Here is a 21,784-nt window from a genome sequence, read left to right on the forward strand (position 1 = left end):
GTGATGGGCAGCCGTGCCACTCCGGACCCACCTTCTTCCATGCGGCGCGCACGGGCAGCCCCCCACCCCCGCCGCCTCCGCCGCCGCCAGCCCGAGATGGCGAGAATGCGCAGCCCAAACAGATCTGCACCTTCTGCCTCAGCAACCAGAGAAAGTTGGTGAGCAGGGCCCCAGCGCCAGGGGGCCCACCTCACCCCTCCACCCACCTGCCTTACAGAGAGCTAGGCTGGGCAGCACTCCCCAGCAGGGCACAGACAGGACATCAGCCACCCAAGCTGGGCCCCAGGGAGGGACTGACACATGGAAGCTGCCTTTGGGAAGGAAGGAAGCTGTTTTCTCTTGGGGCCTCTTCCTAGGAGACTAGCCCTGGCTGGAATAGGTCATCGGGATCTGCAGATGTAGGGCCAGGAGGTAGGGATGGCTAGGAGGGGTCACTCTAGGGCAGGGAGCCCAGGGGGAAAGCTGGGTGAACACCAACCTGGGAGATGCTGAGGATTTCTCAGCAAGTTGGGAAAGGAAGTACACATGAGCCCTGCCCTCCGGCAATAGGGTAGCAAGAAGGCACTTTTCTGAAGGGAACCCCTGGGGTCCAGCTATCACCACTCCTTAGCCCCTGCAGCCCACCACCCACCCCCAGGGCTCAGTGAGCACCTGCTGCCCCTCCCCCTGACCCGTAGGAGGCAGAAGGCAGAGGCCACAAGGGACATGGGTCTGGGGGGTGAGGGCCAGGCTCTGGGAGATGCTGGCCAGCCTTGATTTACAGCTCCAGCCCAGCTTGGTGGCACCGGAAAAGCAGGGTGAGCAGGGAGAAAATACAACGACTTTTCCCAATCCCCATTTCCTCTCCAGACAGCACGCGCGAGCTCCTGGGGCCTGAACATCTGGGAAATTTAATTTTACAGTTTCGGCTGTGCAGCAGTATACGCCCCTCCCCAAAATGCACCGGGTGGGGGGGGGGAGAGCGAGCCAGGAAGGGGGTGCCTTAGCACTGGCCATCTGAGACAGCACCCAGCAGGAAGCCAGAGAGGCCAGGGCTGGCACTGGGTGACACAGGGCCTCTGCCCTGGCCCTGACAACCCTCCTTCCCTCTGCAGAGCAAGGACCGAGACAGAAAAACGGCAATTCGGAGTTAGGAGGAGGGCCCGAGCAGCCAAGGCGGATGCCTGGCGAAGGTGGATGCCAGCGGGGATGCCCAGAGCCCCAACTTGGACCTGACCTGGGCATGGGCCCAGAGAGCACCCACCAGGCCAGACCCGCCCCTGGTTGTGAGCAGGGCCAACGGACACAGATGGACAGACAGGCAGCGGCCTGACTCTGAGTAGCTCAGCACTCGCCCGGCCACTGGAACTTTCCATGCTGGCTCCCTACCTGGGCTAAGTGTTGGCATCCTGCATCTCTGATGTGATAATATAAAGTGTGGAAATTTTGTATGATTAAAAAATGGAACACTACCTTCCAAATATGGAGGCAGACTATCCTCTTGAAAGGTTCTGAACTCACCATGCGCCCTCAGCTGAGCTTCCACTCCCACCCCCGGAGCAACATCCTTCCCTGCCTGAGGCGCCCCAGTTCTCTGAGAAGCCCCGGCTTCTAGGACTAGACTGAGGCAGTCTCGCAGAGGCACCCCATAAGAGTCTCCTATTGGGAAACTGTGGGGTGGGGCTGAGGACAGGCCAGAGGAGAGGGACCCAGGAGGGAGCAAGCCCACTGCCCTGCAGGGACAGACGGACATGCGCAGTGTGGGGCCTTAGGCTGGCTTATAGATAGGCGGCTTGGCCAAACAGTACTCCTCAGAGTGGACATAGGGTTGGCCTGATAGCAGCCAGGTGACAGCCATATAAGTGCCACACTGGTGCCCACCTGGGCCCGCAGCCTGCCAGGGCCACGCTGCTCTCCTGTCTCTGTCAGCTGTCATTGGGCCATAAGGTACCCTGCCCTGAACAGCACACTGATGGAGGACTCCTGGATATCTACCACTCTGTCCCACCCAACTTCCTGAGAGACCCCACTGGCTTCCAAAGGGATCAGTTTTAGCCCCCACTGGGCTCCTGCCCAGCAGGCCAACTGTTATTACAGTCCTACAGGGGACAATTTAGTTTAGTGGCAGAGCTCTGTGGGCATAGTAGAGAAGAAGGGCCAGGCAGTCCCATGCAGACCACCTTCCCCACTGATCCGGGCAGCCAGCAGCCTGACTTCCGGCCGGGTGGTAGGTAAGGGTGCCAGGTGCAAGAGGCTGGTGTCCCAGGACGCTCCTCAGACCCTTGCCCTCCTGGCCTTCAGCACAGGCACTGCTGTGCCCCTGCCCTGGGGAGCCCAGGTGCTGAAGCCCTGGGCACCATCACAGGGCAGGGCCAGAGCTGCCCCTCCTCTGTATGATGGGCTCCAGGGAACATGGAGCAGGAAGCAGTGGTGTAATTTTGTAGGAAATCCTCAAAGCCAGAGCCATTACGGATGGGGGGTGGGCTGTGTCCAATGTGATAGAAATATAACAGGATAAAAAGTCTCAGCGGCAGGTTTCATTCAGAGAGAAACCCAACCCCAAATTTCCTCCCCTTAATCCTGCAGGAGCCCACAGCTGGCCAGAGGGGGGAGGAGAGGGCACATTTGCTGCAGAAACCCCTGGCTGCCCAGGGAAGCCAGGCCCGGGGGACCAGGGGTGCAGCTGGGGGCTGAGGGAGGCTCTTTCCCTCCCATGTGTTCTCCATGCGGCACCCTGCCCAGCCGCCCTCCCAAACAGCAAGAGCACTGTATGGTGCTGGGCAGAGTGCAGGGCATGACCTGGCAAGAGGTGCCAGTCCCCGCTGCAGGGCCCGTGAGCGCTGCAGCTTGCCTCCCCTCACACACAGATCTGGGCCAGGCAGGGGTGCAGACAGCCACCTGTGATTGGAGTGGCCTGGGCAGTGTCGGGGATAAACCAGAAGACATGCACTGCAGAGAGCGCTGAGGGAAAGCCCCCAGAGACCAAACCAGGGCCACAAGAGGGAAAGCCCCCAGGGACCAAACCAGGGGCACAAGGGGGCACAGCCCCGGAGAGCAGAGGCTGCCAGCCTACACAGCAGGCAAGACAGGAGACTGTGTAGGCAGCCAGGGGCTGGAGCAATGGGGGCTTGATGGCTGGCACCAGTGGGCACCACACAGCCTGGGCCAAGTACAGGAGGAGGGCCAGCTGTGGCAGGAAGACCTGGCAGAGCACAAGGACAGGGAGTGCAGGCATGGGGTCTGAGCAAGGCTGAGTGGAGGGCTATGGCTGGGGGGTTAAGCAGGGCCAGGTGGAAGGGGACAGGGACAGCAACAGGCCTTGGGTTGGAAGGATCTCCAGGGGCCCAGATAGTCAGGGTGCGGCACGCGCCCGGCCAAGGCCTCCACTGTGGGGCCTGACTCCGGCAGCGGCTGCAGCTTGGCCAACCTCAGGTCTGGGCAGCCGGCCCGGCTGCTCCCCAAGCTGCACCGGTAGCAGCAGCCGAGGGGCTGGCCCAACAGCCAGCAGGAGGAAGGGAGGGGTTGGGAGGAACACTCCATCACCCTCCACCACTCCAGATTCAAGCCAGACCGGGGGTGGCGGGGGCCTCCCCAGCCTGTGGCCCCCACACGAGTCCCACGGCACAGCCGGCAGCTAAAGGATGGCAGGTGCTCCCTGCCCACCTCGGACCCTGGCTCCCTTCCAGAGTCTGGCCTGGCCCTCCACCAAGCTGGGGGGGCTGTAGGATGAGGACGCAGGGCTCCTTCTGCATGTGCCCCACAGAGGCAGCTGGCAAGGACGGGAGGCCCCTCAAGCAAAGCTGAGCTGGAAACGCTTGGTCCAGCGTCGGCTGTCAGCTCCCCGTCCCCAGCCTGGGGAACGAGCCGCTGGCAGCACCACATGATTCATCACCAGGCTGCCTGCGCCCCAGACCAGCCACCCCGCCCTGCTCAGCACCTGCAGGCTGCCAGGAAACACATGTGACCCCTCTGGGTCAGGCACCACACTACAAGACCCCGGCCCAGGCTGGCTTAGGCACAGATAGACACAAGCCCAGGGCTTTCCTTGGGGGGCAACATAGCCCCAAAGACAGGCCTGTGGAATAGGGCTGGGCAGGGGTCCCCCCACCCCAGACTGCACCGGACACGGCAGCAACTAGCTGATGTGTCGGCTGGGACTTTTCCGCTCTCGATGAGCCCTATCCCCTCCCCCTCCCCAAAGTGGCTGCAGCTGTCAGGACCGCAGATTGGAACTGCAGGTACGGGCCTGGCCCGCTGCCCACCTCCCTCCCGTGTCTGTCTGCGAGAGAGGAAGCCAGCCCACCTCTGGAATCCTTCACTCTCTCCTCGTTCCGCCTCTCCCACCTGTCCCCCGGGAGCTCGGGGTCAGCAGCCTTGCTCAGTCTCTCTCTTCCCCTGGCCCCTCTCCGATTACAATGCGGGTAGTGTTCAGTGCTCACTCAGCTCCCCCTGCACAAAACGCCCGCCTCGGAGCTTACAGCCTTCCTGTGCCTCTGCTGCTGCCTCCCCCTCCCGAGGTGTCTTATCTCTGTCAAAGTGCTCAGGGCCTGCAGGCCGCCATGAGCTCCCTCACCTGCAGCACTGACCCCACGAAGGTTCCAGCGGGGACGCTGGCCCATAGAGCCCACACCAGAGGCCTTCGCGACAGACCAGAGGGAAGACAACCTCTTCCTGACCCAAGTCCAAACCCGTCAAGGGAACCCAGAAGGGGCTGGGGCCAGCAGGAGGAGCCACCTTCCCACCTCCTGTCAGACTGCCCCACAGTCTGTGCCCAGACACCCTGGCCTCCCTCTTCCTCCCACCATCTGCTGGCCCATCCCTCAGTCATCAGGCACATGTGGCCCCACTGCCCAGATTCCCGCTAGCGAGTGGGGACAGTGAGCCACACATTGGTTTGCAGGGTAGGGAGAAGCACCCCTCACCTAGAGGGTGCCCCAGGCCCAGTCAGCCTGGCCCTCTCCCAGAGCTAGACAGGTCCAGTGGGTGCTCCTGTGCCACACACCCCTACTCTGGAGAGCAGATGCGTCCCAGGTGTTTCTGCAGGAATGCTGGGGTGGGGGACATGGGCGCAGGCCGTCCTATATCTTCGTGAGCTGAGGGGCATATTCAGAGACACAGTGCCGCTTCTAGCTCCACACCTGCTCAGCCCACTCCCTGGCTCTAGGCCGCTGAATCTCCTCTGGAAAACCCTAACCCTGAGCACCCCCATACACAGAGCTCCAGCTGCCCGCCTCCTGGATGGGCCCTTGCCCTATGCCCCAGCGCCCTCACCCTCACCCTCACCCTCCAACACCCGGCTCTGCTCCACAGGCCTGCTCTCCAGATGTCCTCCTCAAGAGCCCGCACCAAAACCTCCAGGCCACTCTGTGGGGACTGCTGTCAAGAAACTGGCCCTGCCTGAGTCCAGTGTGGTAGGCCAGGGCTTTCACCCCACCAAGCCCAGCACAAGCCAGGATGCAGTTCTAAAGGTCAACTCTGCCTGACGGTCACTGCAGGAACCCTGCAGAGAGTGCTCACTCAGTACCAGGGGAAGCTGGCTTCCACCATCTACCCCTCCTCACTGAGCACCCCTGAAATGGCAATCCTCAGCCAGCAGGGGTACTAGGACACAAAGGGTGGCTCTTGGGAACCACGAGGCTGAGGGCAAGAGTGGGAACTGGGAGTCTTGTCTCCCTGGCCCAGGACAGTCAAAGCCACATACGCACACCCATGCCCTGGGCTGGCATCAGTGGGCTGGCCAGGCTGGCCCAGGTACATGAAGGGACCAGGCCCAGTGGGGTGGTCTGATTCCCACCAGCAACCCCATTCAGAGGCAGGCATACAGACTGGCTGGCCCTGGGTGAACGGCCGCCAGGGCAGTCTGCAGGCTCGGGTGCCCTCCACAAACAGAGCAGGGAGGGCCACTCACTAGTTCACTCACTGGAAACCTGAGCCGACAGGCTCCGCTTGCCAGCAGCAACGAAAGCAAGCGCCAGAGTACGTGGGGCGGTGGCCAGGACGCAGGCGGGCGGGGGCGGCCCCGAAGGAGCAGGAGGCCGCCAGCACTGGAGGCAGCTGCCGTTTCAGTAGCTGGGAGAAGCCATTAACGGTGTTTGGCGAGAGAGCAGAGGGGATCGCGGGTTCTGGATGCAGACATGCCGGGCGCGTCCCCGCGGGATCCCGAAGCTACAGCCCAGGCAGAGCCAGGGGTGCTGGGGAGCCAGGCAGGGCTGCGGCGTGGCCCAGCCCCCAGCCCCAGGTCCACCAGAGGGTTCTAGTGGATGGTCCCAGGCCAGTGCCTGTGGGGAATGGATGGGTAAACTAGTGAGGGGCATGGCTCCTCCCAGCCAGGGCCTCCAACCCCTCCTCCTAGCCAGGCTTCCTAGACAAACAGGGCCACAGGCCTGCTGGACAGGAAAAGAGGAGAGCTGGAGGCTCCTCCACCAGGAGGCCCAGCCTCAGTTTCTCCCAGTGGTTGACATGCAGAGAAAGAAAGGACCAAACAAGGCCATCTGCCCGAACTCTACCCCAGCCCCCTTCCCAGGGGTCCCGACGCTGGATGAGATCACGTCTACAGAACCCGGGTGCTGTGGGGAGGGGTGAGGTGGCTGTGCGGGGGTGGGGCGGCGCAATGCAGAGGCTCCTCAGGGGCTCCCCCACGCCAGGACCCCCGCCAGGAGAAGCAACTCATCCAGGGGCTCCCCCCCTCCTGCCTGCACTCAGCCCACACTCCAGGCAGCCTGGCTGTGAATCTGGGGGGAGGGAACCGGAGGCCCAGTGAACAGGACCAAGAATCTGCTCCACACTTAGCAAAGTCAGTGGGGCCGGTGGTCCAGCAACTCTGAGGCTGAGGCAGGAGGGCTGCAAGTTGGAGGCCCGTCTCCACAACTTACTAAGACCCTGTCTCAAAATAAAATAAAAAAGAACCGGAGGATGGAGCTGGTGGTAGAGCACCTCTGGGTTTGACCCCCAGTAAGTGTCCCAAGGGGAGGGATGTTCCTGAAGGGGGCCCTGGCAGATGCCAGTAGTCAGAGGGCCCAGAAGCGAGACCCAGGGAGTGGGCAGGGAAGAAGTGGGGAGGGATGGTCAGGTGGCACGTCCAGCCCCAGCAGCAGCCCTGCAGGCCTCCCTCACACAGTGTGGCTGCCAGCCCTCTCCATGCCTGCTGAGGCCTCTGCTCCTGGGGTACCCTCTCTGCTCCCGTCCAGAGCCCTCTAGAGTTCTGGTGATAGGACTCACTGACCTGGCCGTTCTGCCAGGTACCTGTGGCTGGCTGGGGACTGGGGATGCCCTGGGATCCTGCTATTACCAGCCCCCTCTGAGGACACTGTCAAGAGAAGTGGCCACCCACTGGAAGTCCAAGCAGGGGCTAACCTCAGCAGCAGGCTGCAGCCCTCATGGGTCCTAGCCAACTACAGCATGACCACGCAGAGCACAGGGCTCTTGTGCAGAGCTGCAGCGTAGCCTGGAGCGGGTCAGGCTCTCCTCACCTGGCCTGGCCCTGAGCCAGGCACGGCCATCCACAGCCCACCTGCTGCACCCTGCTCTGCTGAATGCGGAGGCCAGGTGCACCATGGGATGGGGCTGGCCCCTCATGCACAGAGGCGGTGCATCTGTCTGGGCCCGGCATAGCTCCTGAAAGCTGAGCTCTGCCGCCCCCTCGAGCCACTGGCCGGCTGTGCTGGCAGAAGCTCAGGTGGGCAGGCGTCTCTGCTCCGGCGCTGTCACTCACACTGACACATGCGATAGTCATCACCGGAGGAAGCAGCCCCCGCAGTCCAGAGCTTCCTCAAGGCACAGTGGGGGCCACCCAACCCTGCTGCAGTGGTACTGGACAGGTCCTGGACAGGCCAAGTGAGGCACGCCCCCTGGGGGTAGGCAGGGGCAAGCAGGGGCAGGCAGGCCCGGTTGAGGTCCTGCCCAGTTCTGGAAGGCCCTCCCCTGGCCTCTGCACTCCATTTACAATCATCATTGATTTCTCAAAATACCAAATATAAAAAAGTAGCCGACAGGATGTGGCTGCCGACAGCCAGAGCCCCCTGGGGGAGGGGAGGCAGGCAGGGAGCTGCGCCGCGCGGCCCCCTCTCCAAGTACACCCGCTGCTCCGGCCAGGAAACCAATTTATTTTGTTTTGTCTCTGTTCTCTGAACGCGCAGCAGAGACGGGATTGGGCCGGCGGCCAAGGCTCCTGCAGACACTGCCAAGAGAGCACAGGATGGGGGAGGAAGCCCAGCCATGGAGGGGCGCGTGTCCCCCCCAGACCCTGGGGACAGCTCCTAACAGGCAGGCAGGAAGAGCTCCTGAGGAGGAGGGCCTGTCCCTGTAGGCCTCACACCAAAACCCCCAGGCATAGAGGAGGCTCTAGGCTCACTTTCTGGAACTCCCCACAGGGCTACCGCCCTGCCTGTGGCCAGGCCACACCAGGGAGGGGACTGGCTGCCAGCCCCACCACCTCTGGGCTCAGCGCTCCTCAGAGCTGCCAGACTCTCCTGGCCCTGGTCTCCTGGACACAGCCCGTCAGTCTCTCGAGCTCCCACTGACCCCAACTGGCACCACACTAACCTGCACCCTAGAAATTCTGTGGGAGAAACAAGCAGACTTCCCTGCCTCTCCTGAGAGCCCCTGGAACTCAATCAGAGGTCAAAGGCAGTGGCCCGGTCACAACAGCCACCAGAGAAGGGAGGGCCAGAGCCAGTTGCTGCCCTCAGCCTTGCCACTCCTGTGACCCAACCCACAGGAGTTGGGGTCTGTGCTCAAGCCATGTCCTGGCCCCTCCACACCCAAGTGGATAAGCAGCATAGCCCTCAGGAAGCACCCGGGATGGGGTGAGGGCAGCACCAGCACCCTGCGACACATATGCCCAGGAGTCACAGGGCCTGTCTACAGGAGAAGGCTTGGGCTGCTGAGCCACATCCAACCCTCCTCTCCCATCACCTGCAATGACACATTTGTAATCATCTGTCTTGGACCCCAAAATCACTCTTCCAGATGGGAGCAGGGCCCAAGCCAGGACGCCCACACAGCCCAGCAGCCTCATAAGGCCCTGGATTCCTGGGCCCTAGGCAGCACCACCCACCTGTGGGCATGCCTCAACAGACCCCAGGGTCACCCTGGCCTGAAACCTAGTGCCCACTCTGATCATGGTGCAAGCCACCCCCACTCCCCCGTCCACCGCCATGGTAGGAAAGCAAGTCTGAGCCCCACCTCTTCATCAGAGCTGTCTTCTGCATACTCGTCCCTGCATGACACTCCAGCCATCTCTGTCGTCGGGCAAGTGGTGTGAGACTGCAGAGAAAGGGGAAGAGTGTTACTTCAGGAGGCACAAGATGTCCTCTAACATCAGGCAGCCCCAGTCCCTGGAAGACCTGCACCCAAGGCCGAGGCCTGGGACATCAGCCACAGGAAGCCCTTTGCCCCAGTCTCTGAGCAGCTCCACCTGGCCCTCGACCTCAGTGCAGAAGGGAGGCCACCCAGTTCCCAGTGGCTCTCTGGGGACCTGAGCTGCCATGGCTGGCACCAGGGGTCTTCCCTGGTCCTCTTTCAAGGCTGGTCCAGGCTACACCCTCTTGTAGCCCACAGAGGGGCTGACACCAGGTGCCTGACTGGGAAAGGAGCAAGGCTTCACTCCCATCTGCCCCTCCCTCCAAAACCTGCTGCAGGGCCCCTGTCACATCTGCCCCATGTTGGCCCCCACTGGGCCCAGATCCAGCAGAGGAGGTTGCTGGAGGGGCAAAGCCACCACTGGGGGCCATGGTCAGAGGGGGCACAATGGTCAGACCTGTCACATGGGCCATAGGCAGCCCACTCCCCAGGGTGAGACCCTTGCCCCTAGGCAGTCTGGCCACTGCCAGGAGCTGCTAAGAGCCATGTTCAATTGTGCCAAGGGCCCAGAGAAGTTCCCCACATCCTCAGAATGCCTGGAGCTCCAGTAAGGGCCAGCTGTGTGCCGCCCCAAGGCACCCTCCCCACCCACCATGTCCACGACCCCAGGCTGACCCCATCCCACTGGGTCAGAGAGTGGGCGCCACAGAGGATTCACACCCTAACCTGGAAAACAGATTCACCGCCACCGAGGAGGCGACGGCTCCAGTCAGATCGGGTTTACTGGAGGATCCAGGACTAATGGGGAAAACAGGCCCACCTCTCACCCCTGGGGGCAGTAAAGTGCTCAGAGCAGGAACCCCTGTGCGCGGGCGCCCCCCACCCGGAGCCCCTCTCCCTCCTGCCAGGGCAGGAGCCAAAGGCCTGGCTCTTCCCTCGTCTGTTTTTTCCCTCAATATAAAGAAAGATGGGAGACTAAGTTTTTTTCCAGGCCAGGAACAAGGCGGGATTCAGTTTCCACATCTCCCCACCTCCAACTTCCCTGCTGCCTGCCTGCTGAAAGTGGGTCAGCACCGACTGGCATGGGACACAGGGTGGGTGAGTCCTAAGCTCCTGCCTCGGCCCAGAACACACCCCCCAACAGACTGGCGTGGAGCAGGGCCCACACACTCAGAGGCAGCATCTGGTAGGCCACCTCCAGGGCCAGCAGACCCCTGGGTGGGGGCAGTCGGACACCAACCTCAGTCAGCATGCATGCATCTACAGCTCTGGTCTCAGGCCAGGCCCCAGGTGTCTCAAATCTCTTTCCCGGGGCCCTCTGGGCCCAAGGTACCTGCCAAGCACCACACCCCATGAGTCCCAATGGCAACGCCCCCAAGCCTCCAGAGTCCTGTAGGAGACCATAAGCTTATCATCTGTCACTGTGCGTCACTATTGCCAAGCTGGGCAAAGCTAGACCACGAGTACAGCATTGTAGGCACACCAGGGGAACCTGGCGCTGGCAAGCCCTCAGCAAAGAGAGGGGTGCCTCAGGGGAAGAACTTCCAGGGCACCCAGGGTTCCAAGGAACAGCATTCCCGCTCAACTCAATGGCTGCAGGGCACCTGGTTTCCACCAGATGGCAGCATCGATGTGCATGACAGCCTTGGGCCCAGCTCCCAAAGGATGCGACACTGGGGCCACCTGAACAGGGTCACCCTGGAATAGCAGATTTAGGAAAGCCTCATCCATTTGAATTTTGGAGACAGATGTTTTGCAGTTGGGCATTGAACACCTTTTTTTGGGCTGGGGATGTGGCTCAAGCGGTAGTGCGCTTGCCTGGCATGCGTGCGACCCGAGTTCGATCCTCAGCACCACATACAAACAAAGATGTGTCCGCCGAAAATTAAAAAATAAAATATTAAAAATTTTCTCTCTCTCTCTCTCTCAAAAACAAAACAAAACAAAAAAAAAAAAACACTTTTTTTTTTTTTAACTTAAATTTTAAGAAAAAGACTGCTAAAATATCCAAAACACAAATGGAATGTAGGTGTGACCTGCTCACAGCAGGCTGTCTTCTCTGGAACAGGGGACCCTAAGCAGCCTGGATGTCTGCACCCCTCACTCTCAGGTGAAAACATCAGGTGGCAAGGTCTGCCCAGACCCACGCAGTTAGCTGACCATAGGCCGCAAACACCCACCTGAGGACAGGGTCATCCCTGTCTTGAGCTGCCCCTGAAGGAGATCACAGGCAAGACTGACTCCAGGGACCTCAGCCAGTCAAAGGAACATGGAATTCTGTGGTAAGCTCTCCAGATGAGGGGACAGAGATCTGAGGCCAGGACTCCCACACAGGCACCTCCTAGTGGGTGAAGCAGTGCACAGCTTCAAACTCTAACTGCTACCTGCAGCCCCGTAAGAGGACAAGCGGCCGGAGGGACAGAGGATGGGGTGGAAAAACCCAAAGACCTTGGGGCAGCATGGTGTGCACAAGAGGAACAGAGGCAGAGCAGGACTGAAGGACCAGTGGACAGGGAGCCACACCCACCTAGGGGCCACCGGGCATCAGTGGAGGAGCAACAGGAGGCAAAGTAGCTGGAGCCCAGGAGGGAGCATGGAGCGCAAGGAGGGGCACGGAAGGCTGTGCCGACCACAGGGCAGGCTGCACTAGGACCAGGCAGCAGGCCAGGGAGACAGCCAGAAGGAGCTAGCGAGGCGCACCTGGACAAAGGAGCAGCAGTGTGGGTGCCTGGGAGGCCCACGAGAGGTGATTCCCATCCTGGATTCCGGGTGGCTGCCAGCCTTAGGGCTAGAATGCACCACGAGGACCAAAAAGAGGAGTAAGCCATGACAGCCTGGGACGACCTCCAGTGAACAAGCTTCCTGTTGTCGGGGCAGCAGCTTCTTCTGTCCAGCATCAGGCCACTGCCAGCCAGGTGAGTGGGGAGGTCCCTCCGTATTCTGGGAAGCAGGCCCGGGACAGCCAAGCCAGACCTTGTTCTCAGCACTCCTTCCCTGTGGCATCCACATCTCCAGAGGCACAAGGCAGCACTGCTGCTACACACCCAGGTCAAAGTGAGGCACAGCACGTCCCTAACATCGTCGGGCAAAGGTCAAATCTAGACTGTTGCGGGTAACACAAAGACCCTATGCTGCCAGGTGCAGTGGCACATGCCTGCAATTCCAGTGGCTCCGGAGGTTGAGACAGGAGGATCGTGAGTTCAAAGCCAGCCTCAGCAATGATGAGGTGCTTAGCAACTCAGTGAGACCCTGTCTCTAAATAAAATACAAAATAGCATGGGGATGTGGCTCAGCGGTTGAGTGTCCCTGAGTTCAATCCCCAGTACCAAAAAAAAAAAAAGGACCCTACGCACAAGACAGACGAAAAGAACGCAATACCTGCAGGCCCCTGTGCTGGACAACACAGGCTTCCCGGGGCACTGCCCACATCAGCCTCAGTGGTTGGACACAGATGGAAAGGGTCAATAGCATAATAGAGTTCTGTACACATGGCCCAATCCGTGGGAAAGATGGAGAAACTGATATGCCACTACCAGCCAGGCGAGCGAGGAGGTCCAGTGATTTCTTTAAAACCATATTCGGAAACCAGTATGGTTTTAAAGAAATTAAGTCAGAACAAAGCATGATGACACGTGCCTGAAAACCCAGCTACCTTGGAGGCTGAGAACAGAGGATCCCAAGTTCAAGGTCAGACAAGGGGAGAGGGTAACACCCAGTCTCATTAAAAGAAGAGAATTCTTCAGAGGAGACCAAAAGAACAGACACACATGGGATGGAAAATGTCTTTGTTTTTCAGGGAGAAGGAAAGAGTCTTAGAAGGGCCCCGAAATCGGCAGGCCATGCACGCCTCACAAACACCAGGGAAAGTGCCTGCCCTACACTCCCGTCCCCCAGACCTGAAGAGAGTGACCCCCACTCACACCAGACCTCTCTTGGATGAGATCCTGGGACTGGCCCAGAGTTCACATACCTGTGTCACGAGGGTCTGGTGGGTCTGGGGGAGGAGAGTAGTGGCACACTGTGGGAATATGGCTTTGGACATTTTATTCATATTTTTGTGGTGCTGGGGACTAAACCTAGGGTATTACACATGTATGCAAGCACCCTGTCACTGAACCACATCCCCAGCCCTTCTTATTTTTTATTTCAAGACAGGTTCTCACTAAGTTGCTGAGGCTGGCCTTGAACTTACAATCCTCCTGAGTCAGCCTCTAAGTTGCTGGTATTACAGGTGTGTGCCATCACGCCCAGCTACTGTGGCCATTTAAAAACAAGACTACAACCCTTTATTTCCTTCTCATCAAGAGGATAAGTCTATCCCCTCGTCCAAATCTGGAGGGGCCTGTGGCTGCTTTACCCGTCAAAGGGAGGCAAGCCCAGACTGACAGTGTGTGATCTGGGCACAGGACATAAAAGCTCTGTAGCCCTGCCCAGTGTCCTGGACCACTCACCTCAGACCCTTGAGCCACTCTGTGAAGAGTGATTCCTGTGAGAGAGAGGGACAAACAGAGATGTCCAGTGGGTACCAGCCTTCAGGACCAGCCCAGACACCAGTGAAGAGGCCCCTCTATCCTCACCTAGGACCCCACCATCACCAAGCCCCAGAAGACAGTAGACACAATCTGAGTAACCACCTTCCTAAGGTGAAATGTACTGCCCCTGGTGAGCTCCAGAACTCCGAGAGGCCCTGATGCCGAGCAGTGGGAGGGTGAGGAAACAGCCTGAGAAACTCAATGGTGGGAGAAGCCAGGACAAGAGCGCAGACAGAGGCAGGACATTCCTTCCAGTCTGGACACTGGGCCCCATGCACAGCTCTGGCATATACCCAGGCCCTTCCTATCTGAGATGCACTCCATCAACTAGCTGGGGAAAGCCCTGGGTGGCCTGGTCCCAACCCTGGAGAGCTAGGGCCCTCATACCATCCTTCATCAGAGGGCATCAACACCTGGACACTAGAGCCCACAGGGACACCTCAGCCAGTCCAAGATTCACATGGCCTCTGCATCACCTCCTGGAAGCTACCACCCCCAGAGTGATGCTGAGATCCCAATCACCCCTCCTGCCCAAAGTGGCATCAAGTCCAGGTACAGACAAAACTCTGCTCAAATGAATGGAGAGATGCTTCTTACATACCAGGACCAGGACCAGGCCCTTCCTAACATTCTGGAATACGGCAAGCAAGGTGAGTGGGTGGAACTGGGACTCTTGCACAAAGAAATAAGAAGACAAAAGACAGCAAAAAATCAACACTAAAAATACAAAGCTACGGAACAACCAAAGCCAAGCACAATAAGAAAAAAATGGGTCAGATGGGCACAAAGGGGAAGAAATGGCTATAAGCTGACCAATCACATCAGGAATGAGGAGGAGGCATGGGTCAGGGGTAGCTCAGAGGCAGAGCTCTTGCCCAGCATGCACAAGACCTTGGGATCATATACCCAGCACGAAAATAAAAGGAAAGAAAGGAAAGACAGCACAGGCATGGTGACAGGTAAGTCCTCTTAACCGTGAGTCCAGAAAGGATTGCAAAGCCTCTCCCTGAGCTGCTGGCAGAGGGTGGGGACAAATGCCAGGCCTGGCAGGGTGGAGAGCACCAAGCTGTATTTAGAGGAAACAGGCCTGGCAGCACGGGGAGCATGAAGCAGGGCTCCCTAGGGCAGGCTTGCAGACAATGAGGGGCTGAGGGTGCCCTGGGAACTGGGACACAGGCACCACATCATCAGGGTGGAGAGGGACAGGAACAAGGGACAGGGTCATCAGTTCTGAGGGACTTAGATGGACAAGGCTGGATGTTGCGTTTCATGAACTGGACTGCATGAAATAATCACACAGAGATAGAAAAATACCTTTTTCTTTGGGTCCTGTGATAGCTGCTCTGATATTAAGGATACGTGGAAAGAGAGAGAGAGAGAGAGAGAGAGAGAGAGAGAGAGAGAGAGAGGAGCTTGTGCTGAACCTTTTTATAGGGAAGTAGACATTCAAACGAGGCAAAGGATAGGATTACAAAGGAACAGGTGAGTGTAGCCCAATCCCCACGGGGGAGGCCTACACCTGAAGACCTGCTTTGCTATCCAAGCTGGGACAACGCCCAAGTCACCATGAAATGTAGTGCTTGGTCAAAGCCCTGTGCTTGAGAACTGGAAGGCGTGGTCATTCAGAGCAGCTCCCTACAGCTGGACACAGTGGGCACTCAGGGAGAAGGCAAAGGGTCCAATCACTGCACGTGCCTTGGGGGACCATGGGAGCAAGCTGACATTTTTTTTTTTTTTAAAGAGAGAGAGAATTTTAATATTTATTTATTTATTTTTTAGTTCTCGGCGGACACAACATCTTTGTTGGTATGTGGTGCTGAGGATCGAACCCGGGCCGCACGCATGCCAGGCGAGCGCGCTACTGCTTGAGCCACATCCCCAGCCCGCAAGCTGACATTTAATGAGGTGACATCATTAAATGAGGAGCACAACAAATCTGCCTGTCCACTCAGTAGTGAACAGGTTACCCATACCACAACTACACACAAAGCCAAACAACAAAGCCCACTGCCTGTAGGCAGGCTGCACCCACAGTGCCGCAGGCCTCCTCGAACATGCTGGACCCTGAAAACCCAGCTCCTCCAGGGACAGGGAGGGAGACACCGCACCTGCACCCCTTTGCAGGCCCAACGTCCACCCCTCATTCCCACCCACCTCTCAGCCCTGAAACCCTGTGATCCTCCTCATCTGAGCCCTCCTGGCATCAGGTAGGTGAGGGATTTGGCATGATGACCCCAACCCTGCTGCACCTCCCAGGCCACCGTAGCAGGAGATTCCCAGTAACAGGGGGACAGCCATGCCTTGTTACTGAAAGAACCCTGAAGTCTGGGGTAACCTGGTCCAGTGACAGGTAACAGACAGCAAGGGCTCTTGGTCCAGCATCTCAGGCCAAAGTGACAACAGGGCTGAGTGTGGCTTTCCTGACATCATACACAGGTCCGTGTGAGTATGTGTGCTGCTGGACCAATCCAGCTAAGGTAAGGAGATGGGAGGTGCTTCTGGGATCAAGGTGAGAAAGCCTAGAAGAGGAGAGGGGAGCAGGCCTGTTTTCTGCCTCACAGAGTGCTCTCCTCATCCTGCAGAGCCTCACTTAAGACAAGGAGGACTCACAAGACCACACCAGGCACCCGTGAGCCCGAGTCTCCATTAAACAGCAGACCACCTAGCAGAGGCAGGGCAGGGGCTACGAAGTGCTACTGGCAAAGTTCCCCATAGTTACCAGGGTGGAAAAACAAGAATTCTAGAAACTGCTTCACGGAGGGTTTGGCATGAGGACTTGGGCAGTGGAGAACCTCTGAGGCAGGTGGTATAATAAGTGACAAGCTGCTCCTGTGGTGGGTGAAGGCAGGCTAGCAGACCCCCCCAAAGGGCCCTGACTCAGTGGAACACCCCCAACATGGCAGGTGTAGCATCCTTAGGGGTGGCAGATGGCTGGGACAAGACACCAATGCAGAGCCTGGCAGGATGCCAAGGGAAACATGGGGGTACCTAGAGAAGCCAAGCTCAGGGCTGGGGTCGTGGCTCAGTGGCAGAGCGCTTGCCTAGCATGTGCGAGGACCTGGGCTCACTCCTCAGCACCACATAAAAAAAGCAAATAAATAAAAGTATTGTGTCCAACTACAACTAAAAAATAAATATTAGAGAGAGAGAGAGAGAGAGAAAGCCAAGCTCATGGGAAGCTGAGAACACTCAAGAGGCAGTACTAGCAGGTCTCCACCTACACAGCTGGCAAGAGAAAAGGACTCACAACATCCAGAAGGACAGGGGACAGGGAGGGGAAACAGGTTGGCCAGCTGAAGGCATACATAGCTTTTGTGGAGTGGAAGAAAAAGGGGGAAATGGGAGGGATTTCCACTGCGGCATGGAAGCATCCCCCACCTCTTCAATTCACTCCCATGGCATGAAAAAATTCAAATCTAGGATCAAAGATCACATTTCAGCACTGAAAATATTCTAATAGAGCCTGATTACAGTCCCCATATAAAAAAATATATAGAAGATAGAAGTATATAAGAAGGCAGAAAAAACACACTGGAAATAAGAGCACTCAGCTGGGCAGGTCCCATGGCTAGGCATAGCAAGGGAGGGCAGATCTGAGGACTGCCCCTTCCTTCGATCCCCACCTGGTCTGAGCACAGCAACTCAAGTCCAGCAAAGCAGCCCGCAGCTGAGATAGCCCTCTGGAGGCAGAAGGACAGAGCCATCCTTGGAGACAGGTGAGGACTGCCACAGGATGGAGCAGATGCCCAGTTACCTCCAGGCAGAGGAATCTAAGCAGAGAGCCCCATGGAGTAAGTACTGCGTCCAGGTCAGATCCAAAGCTCCAAGAATCAGAGATGCCCAGGGACGCACCAAGGCCTCATAAAAGCAGAATCTTCCAGTAAGACTCCACCAGACACCCTCCTGTACCTTCAAGATACTTGTACAGGTCATTGCAAGGACTTTAACAAAAGGTAGACTTTAAATATTTAAACATAAATGTTCTTAATTTTAAAATGGGAAAAAAAGCCCAGGAAGATATATGTGAACTATTAGCCAATTATCAATACAGAACAAGGGCACTGAAGGGGAGCCTTCAAACTTCACTAGATAGTACTGATCTGATATCCAAATCTTTTTCAAGAAATGTCTATTTTTACAACTTAAAAAAGGTACGCCTGTGGGCTGTGGCTGTGGCAAGAGCTGTGGCAAGCTTAGTGGCAAAGCGCTTGCCTTGCACATGTGAGGCACTAGGTTGAATCCTCAGTGCCACATAAAAATAAACAAATAAAATAAAGGCATTCTGTTCATCTACAATACAAAAAAAAAAGAAAGAAAGAAAAGGTATAACTGTGATCCAGGACAGGAAAATCTCAAATTCAAAGACAGCCTCAGCAGTTTAGTGAGGCCCTAAGCAGTGAGACCCTACCTCAAAATAAAAAATAAAAAAGGGTTGGGGATATAGCTCAGTGGTAAAATGTCCCTGGGTCCAAACCCTGGTACTAAAAGGGGGAAGGAAAAAAAAAAAACAAAAACTTAAAAAATGGCTGGGTGGGGAATGCGGATATAGTCCCAGTAACTAAGGAGACTGAGGCAGGAGAAACACAAGTTCAAGGCCAGCCTCAGCAACTCAGCAAGACCCTGGAAGCACAGTGGTAAAGTGCCCCTGGGTTCAATCTCTCATAACAAAAATTAAAAAAACTGAAAGAGTGGCCCATAACCTTATAAATCAAGTTCAGCACAGTGAACACGTCCTCTCTGTGCATATCAAAGTTATAATTATAGCTTAAATAAGGTTTATATCTGGCTTTAAAACTTTTTTTCCTAGTAAATAAACCAATCTAACACAACACAACACAAACAAACCATGGCTTTCTGGCTTTCTTTAGGGCAGCCAACTTTATTAGCCAAAGTCATGACTTCAGAATACCACAGCCATTCAAGTATAAATGATCACCTTAGTTTCCAAGAAACTTTAAATAACTCTGGCATTTTAGTTAAAGACAAGAATGGGTGCAACATTACCCCACACCAGTGCAACCCATGGGTCTCTGTAGCTCCTAGGCCATGTAGGGTGGCTGGGTTGGACTTCAGCCACCTTGCCCATGCCACTCAGAATGTTCCCTTGCAACCATGTCCTGCCAATGCCCCATGCAACAGAATCCCCGTCTGGGGCTCTAAGAGAAGGCCTAGCCTATAGCAAGGCTGAGAGGCAGTGTCCCATAGAGAATGGCCCAAAAATCATCTGAGGGGAGAAGACCCAGGCATATGTTTTTCAGAGTTCTCAGGAATGGCCCACACACCCGGGTGCCCTTGAGCGCTGGAGTACCCTGGGCCCCAATGCCCTGGAGGCCAAATGTGGCCCAGATGCAGTGCCGGAGAGACAGGCTTGGATTCCTTAGGGAACCCTGCAGAAGGGAGCATGATACACCCCTCAGGGGGTCAATGGCCCAGCGAGTGCTTCCCCTTCTTGGCCACCGTCGCCCATACTGGGGAGCCCATGAGGGGTTCCTTGCTCACCCACCTGTGCCTGCTCCTCAGAGGTCTCCTCCTTGCTGCCCTCGCCTTTGCAACAGCTGCTTCTATCTTCCTCCTCCGTGTCCTCACTACTGTCAGTGCCAGAATCTTCCAGACCTGAGAATACACTCTCCTCACTGTCAGAAAGGCCGGAATCGCTGCCATCATTGTGGTTGGGAGCAGGGTTGCACAGAAGGGACGGCTACAAGGAAGCACAAAATTAGTGACTGCTAACCCCACAGGCTCACCAAGGCAAAGACTATGCAGACCCCATGGGGGCAACTGACCTAGCACTCTGCACAACAGCCTCCACCTCCACCAAAACCACCCATCCAACTTGGGCCCCATCTTCTGTCTCTACACACAGCACAGCCACCTACATATTCACCTTAGTATCTCACAAGGGAGGAATTTTTGAAGGACAACACCCCCATCTTAGAGCTCAGTTTCCACTGCATTACCCAAACCAACTTCTCTCTACTGACAGACACACTGTACCCAACCTGGCACTTAAGGCTCCACAGCTGGGAGGGCATTACCTAGGGAAGGAGCTGGGGGCCAAAGAGGATCAGAATCCCTGAGAAGTCACCTCATCCAAAAACACTAGTGAAGTGGCACCCTCTTTTCTCCACAGAAAAGCCCTCTTCACCATGGCTGATTTTAGGACTGTCAGCAAAAGAGTCTCTGCAAAAGAGTCCAATGTAGACAAACTTCCTATTTTCATGTCGCCCTGTTTTACCTGGCCACTGGCCAGGAAGATACCAGCACTCCAGGTGCTGGACACCCCCTTACTAGTTTTCACAAACATGTATCCTGCATGGTAGTTTGTAGAAATGTGCAAACAAGGCCTCTGGCCTTGAGCTGGGCTTCACAGAGATGTCTACATTTTTAAGATAAGTTACCAACTGGGCTCCATGGTAACAGCTGGCGGGGGAGGAAAGAAGGGGAGAAGAAGCTCCCCCCTTCTCAGGTGTTGTCCTTGAAGAGTTAACTTGCCCAAAACAGTGAAAGAAAAAGCTGCTTTTATGTGAACTTCTGCAGACTGTGGACTTCTGAGCCCCTCCTCTTCCATGCTGGGTATAAAACTCTGGAACTCCCTGAACTCGGGGTTCAGGGGATTAATTGATTACAGAAAAAGCTGTGCCCTCTGAACCTGGCTGCAGCCAAATAAAACTGTTTCCTGCTGTCTTGGGTGCCTTGCCTCGTCTGTCCCTACAACACTAGGACCAACAGTTGATGGATAAATTGTAAAGTTAGTTGAAGAGTAATGGAAATGAGGCAAACTTAATTATAAGCAAGCTAAACCTGTTTCCTATTGGAGCAGAACCATGGCCATTCACAGCAAAGCCCTGCTGACTGGAGACCATTTCGTGCCCAACTAACATGACACACAACACAATGTGCACTGGCTTCTGAAAAAGTAGAACAAGAATTTGAAGACTCTCAGGAAGCATATGAGGGCAGAATTCTTGATTTCACTATTTTTCTAATAGATTACAAGCCTCATCTTATCACATTACTAACTATGCTACAGCACACAACTGAGTTTTTTCAAAGAAGAGACCTCACACACGCAATCATGAGGTATCATCAATATTCAGTTGCCACACGATTACAACAGCAAATGAAAACGGGCAAAGGGTTAGGACTCACTGCCTCTTCAGGACCTGGAATCCAGACTGCTAGCTCAGCTGATCATGGGGAGCGGCTTCAGAACATTTCTCAGAATAAAGGGACAGTTTAAAGGATCCAGCAAAGCAAAGTGGGCAGAGAGGCTCGGCTGTGCTCGCTTTCTACCAAACTTGATGCACTCCACAACCCTAACCGTTACAATGGGGCACTGGATTCACTGCTGACTTCCATATTCTCACGTCCACTTGTAACTTCGCAATATATCTCACACAGTGGAGAGTACCACAACTAGGTAATGTACAAAAGGCGAGTGATACTGAAGGTGCAAGCTCAAGCCCTCCCAAAGATGGGACTCAGTTCAAGGGTTCGGAGGCTGCTCCCCTGCCAGTCTCCAGCCTGACACGGCTCCTCGATCCACAGAGCTGCCCCGGGCTCCCGCGCCCCTTGGCTCAGGCTGAGATCCACTGAGACTCACACTGAGGCCCCGGCGGAACAAGTTCTGCGAGCCTCCAGGCGATCCGCAGCACAACTGGTGCCGCGCCCGGGGTGACAGGCGGCCCGGACTCCCCAGCGACTTCGGCCTCCCCAGCCGCGCCGTCTGCCACGTGCATCCCGGGCCCTCGCAATTTGCGCCCGGCCACCCGGCAGTCACCTTTTCGGGCTCCGGCTCCAGTTCGCGCTCTGGCTCGGGCTCCGGACGACGCTTTCCGGGCTGCACTCTCAGCTGCTCGCGCCTGGAACCCCTCTCCCCAGCCATGCCGAGCGGCTCCGGGCTCCCGACGGACCGCCGCTTCCGGCAGCGAGCGCGCCTCGTGAGCCGCGGCCAGCCCCGCCCCTCCGACTCT

General features: G+C 56.7%; 2 protein-coding genes and 1 long non-coding RNA gene across 13 annotated transcripts in view; 2 read left to right on the top strand and 1 right to left on the bottom strand.

Moving 5' to 3' along the window:
* The window catches only part of Bop1 (BOP1 ribosomal biogenesis factor), a 26,178-nt gene extending 4,406 nt beyond the window's left edge, over nucleotides 1-21,772 (bottom strand). Inside the window, exons 1-3 of one of the 3 annotated variants that reach the window (XM_015486616.2) lie at nucleotides 21,415-21,772; nucleotides 19,315-19,509; nucleotides 9,163-9,243 (exon numbers count right to left, since the gene is read on the bottom strand). In XM_015486616.2, the coding sequence (XP_015342102.1) occupies nucleotides 9,163-9,243; nucleotides 19,315-19,509; nucleotides 21,415-21,696 (558 nt within the window). In that variant the 5' untranslated portion in view covers nucleotides 21,697-21,772. The remainder of the gene's footprint in view (nucleotides 1-9,162; nucleotides 9,244-19,314; nucleotides 19,510-21,414) is intronic. The other 2 variants (XM_015486615.2, XM_048802333.1) reach the window with 2 other exon arrangements.
* LOC125616573 lies at nucleotides 7-1,462 on the top strand. Its single transcript, XR_007347303.1, has 2 exons — nucleotides 7-158; nucleotides 1,095-1,462. It is a non-coding gene; the product is annotated as an uncharacterized LOC125616573 (long non-coding RNA).
* Nucleotides 2,364-21,784, top strand: part of Hsf1 (heat shock transcription factor 1) — a 42,900-nt gene continuing 23,479 nt past the window's right edge. For 7 of the 9 annotated variants that reach the window (XM_048802334.1, XM_048802335.1, XM_048802336.1 and 4 more), the window contains exons 1-2: nucleotides 19,254-19,269; nucleotides 19,566-19,568. The gene's annotated coding sequence lies outside the window, so the exon portion shown is untranslated. Of the gene's footprint in view, nucleotides 2,371-9,976; nucleotides 9,987-19,253; nucleotides 19,270-19,565; nucleotides 19,569-21,784 lie in introns of those variants that run through there. The other 2 variants (XM_048802337.1, XM_015486622.2) reach the window with 2 other exon arrangements.

This window comes from Marmota marmota, unplaced genomic scaffold (assembly GCF_001458135.2).
Source record: "Marmota marmota marmota unplaced genomic scaffold, marMar, whole genome shotgun sequence".
Classification (NCBI taxonomy): domain Eukaryota; kingdom Metazoa; phylum Chordata; class Mammalia; order Rodentia; family Sciuridae; genus Marmota; species Marmota marmota.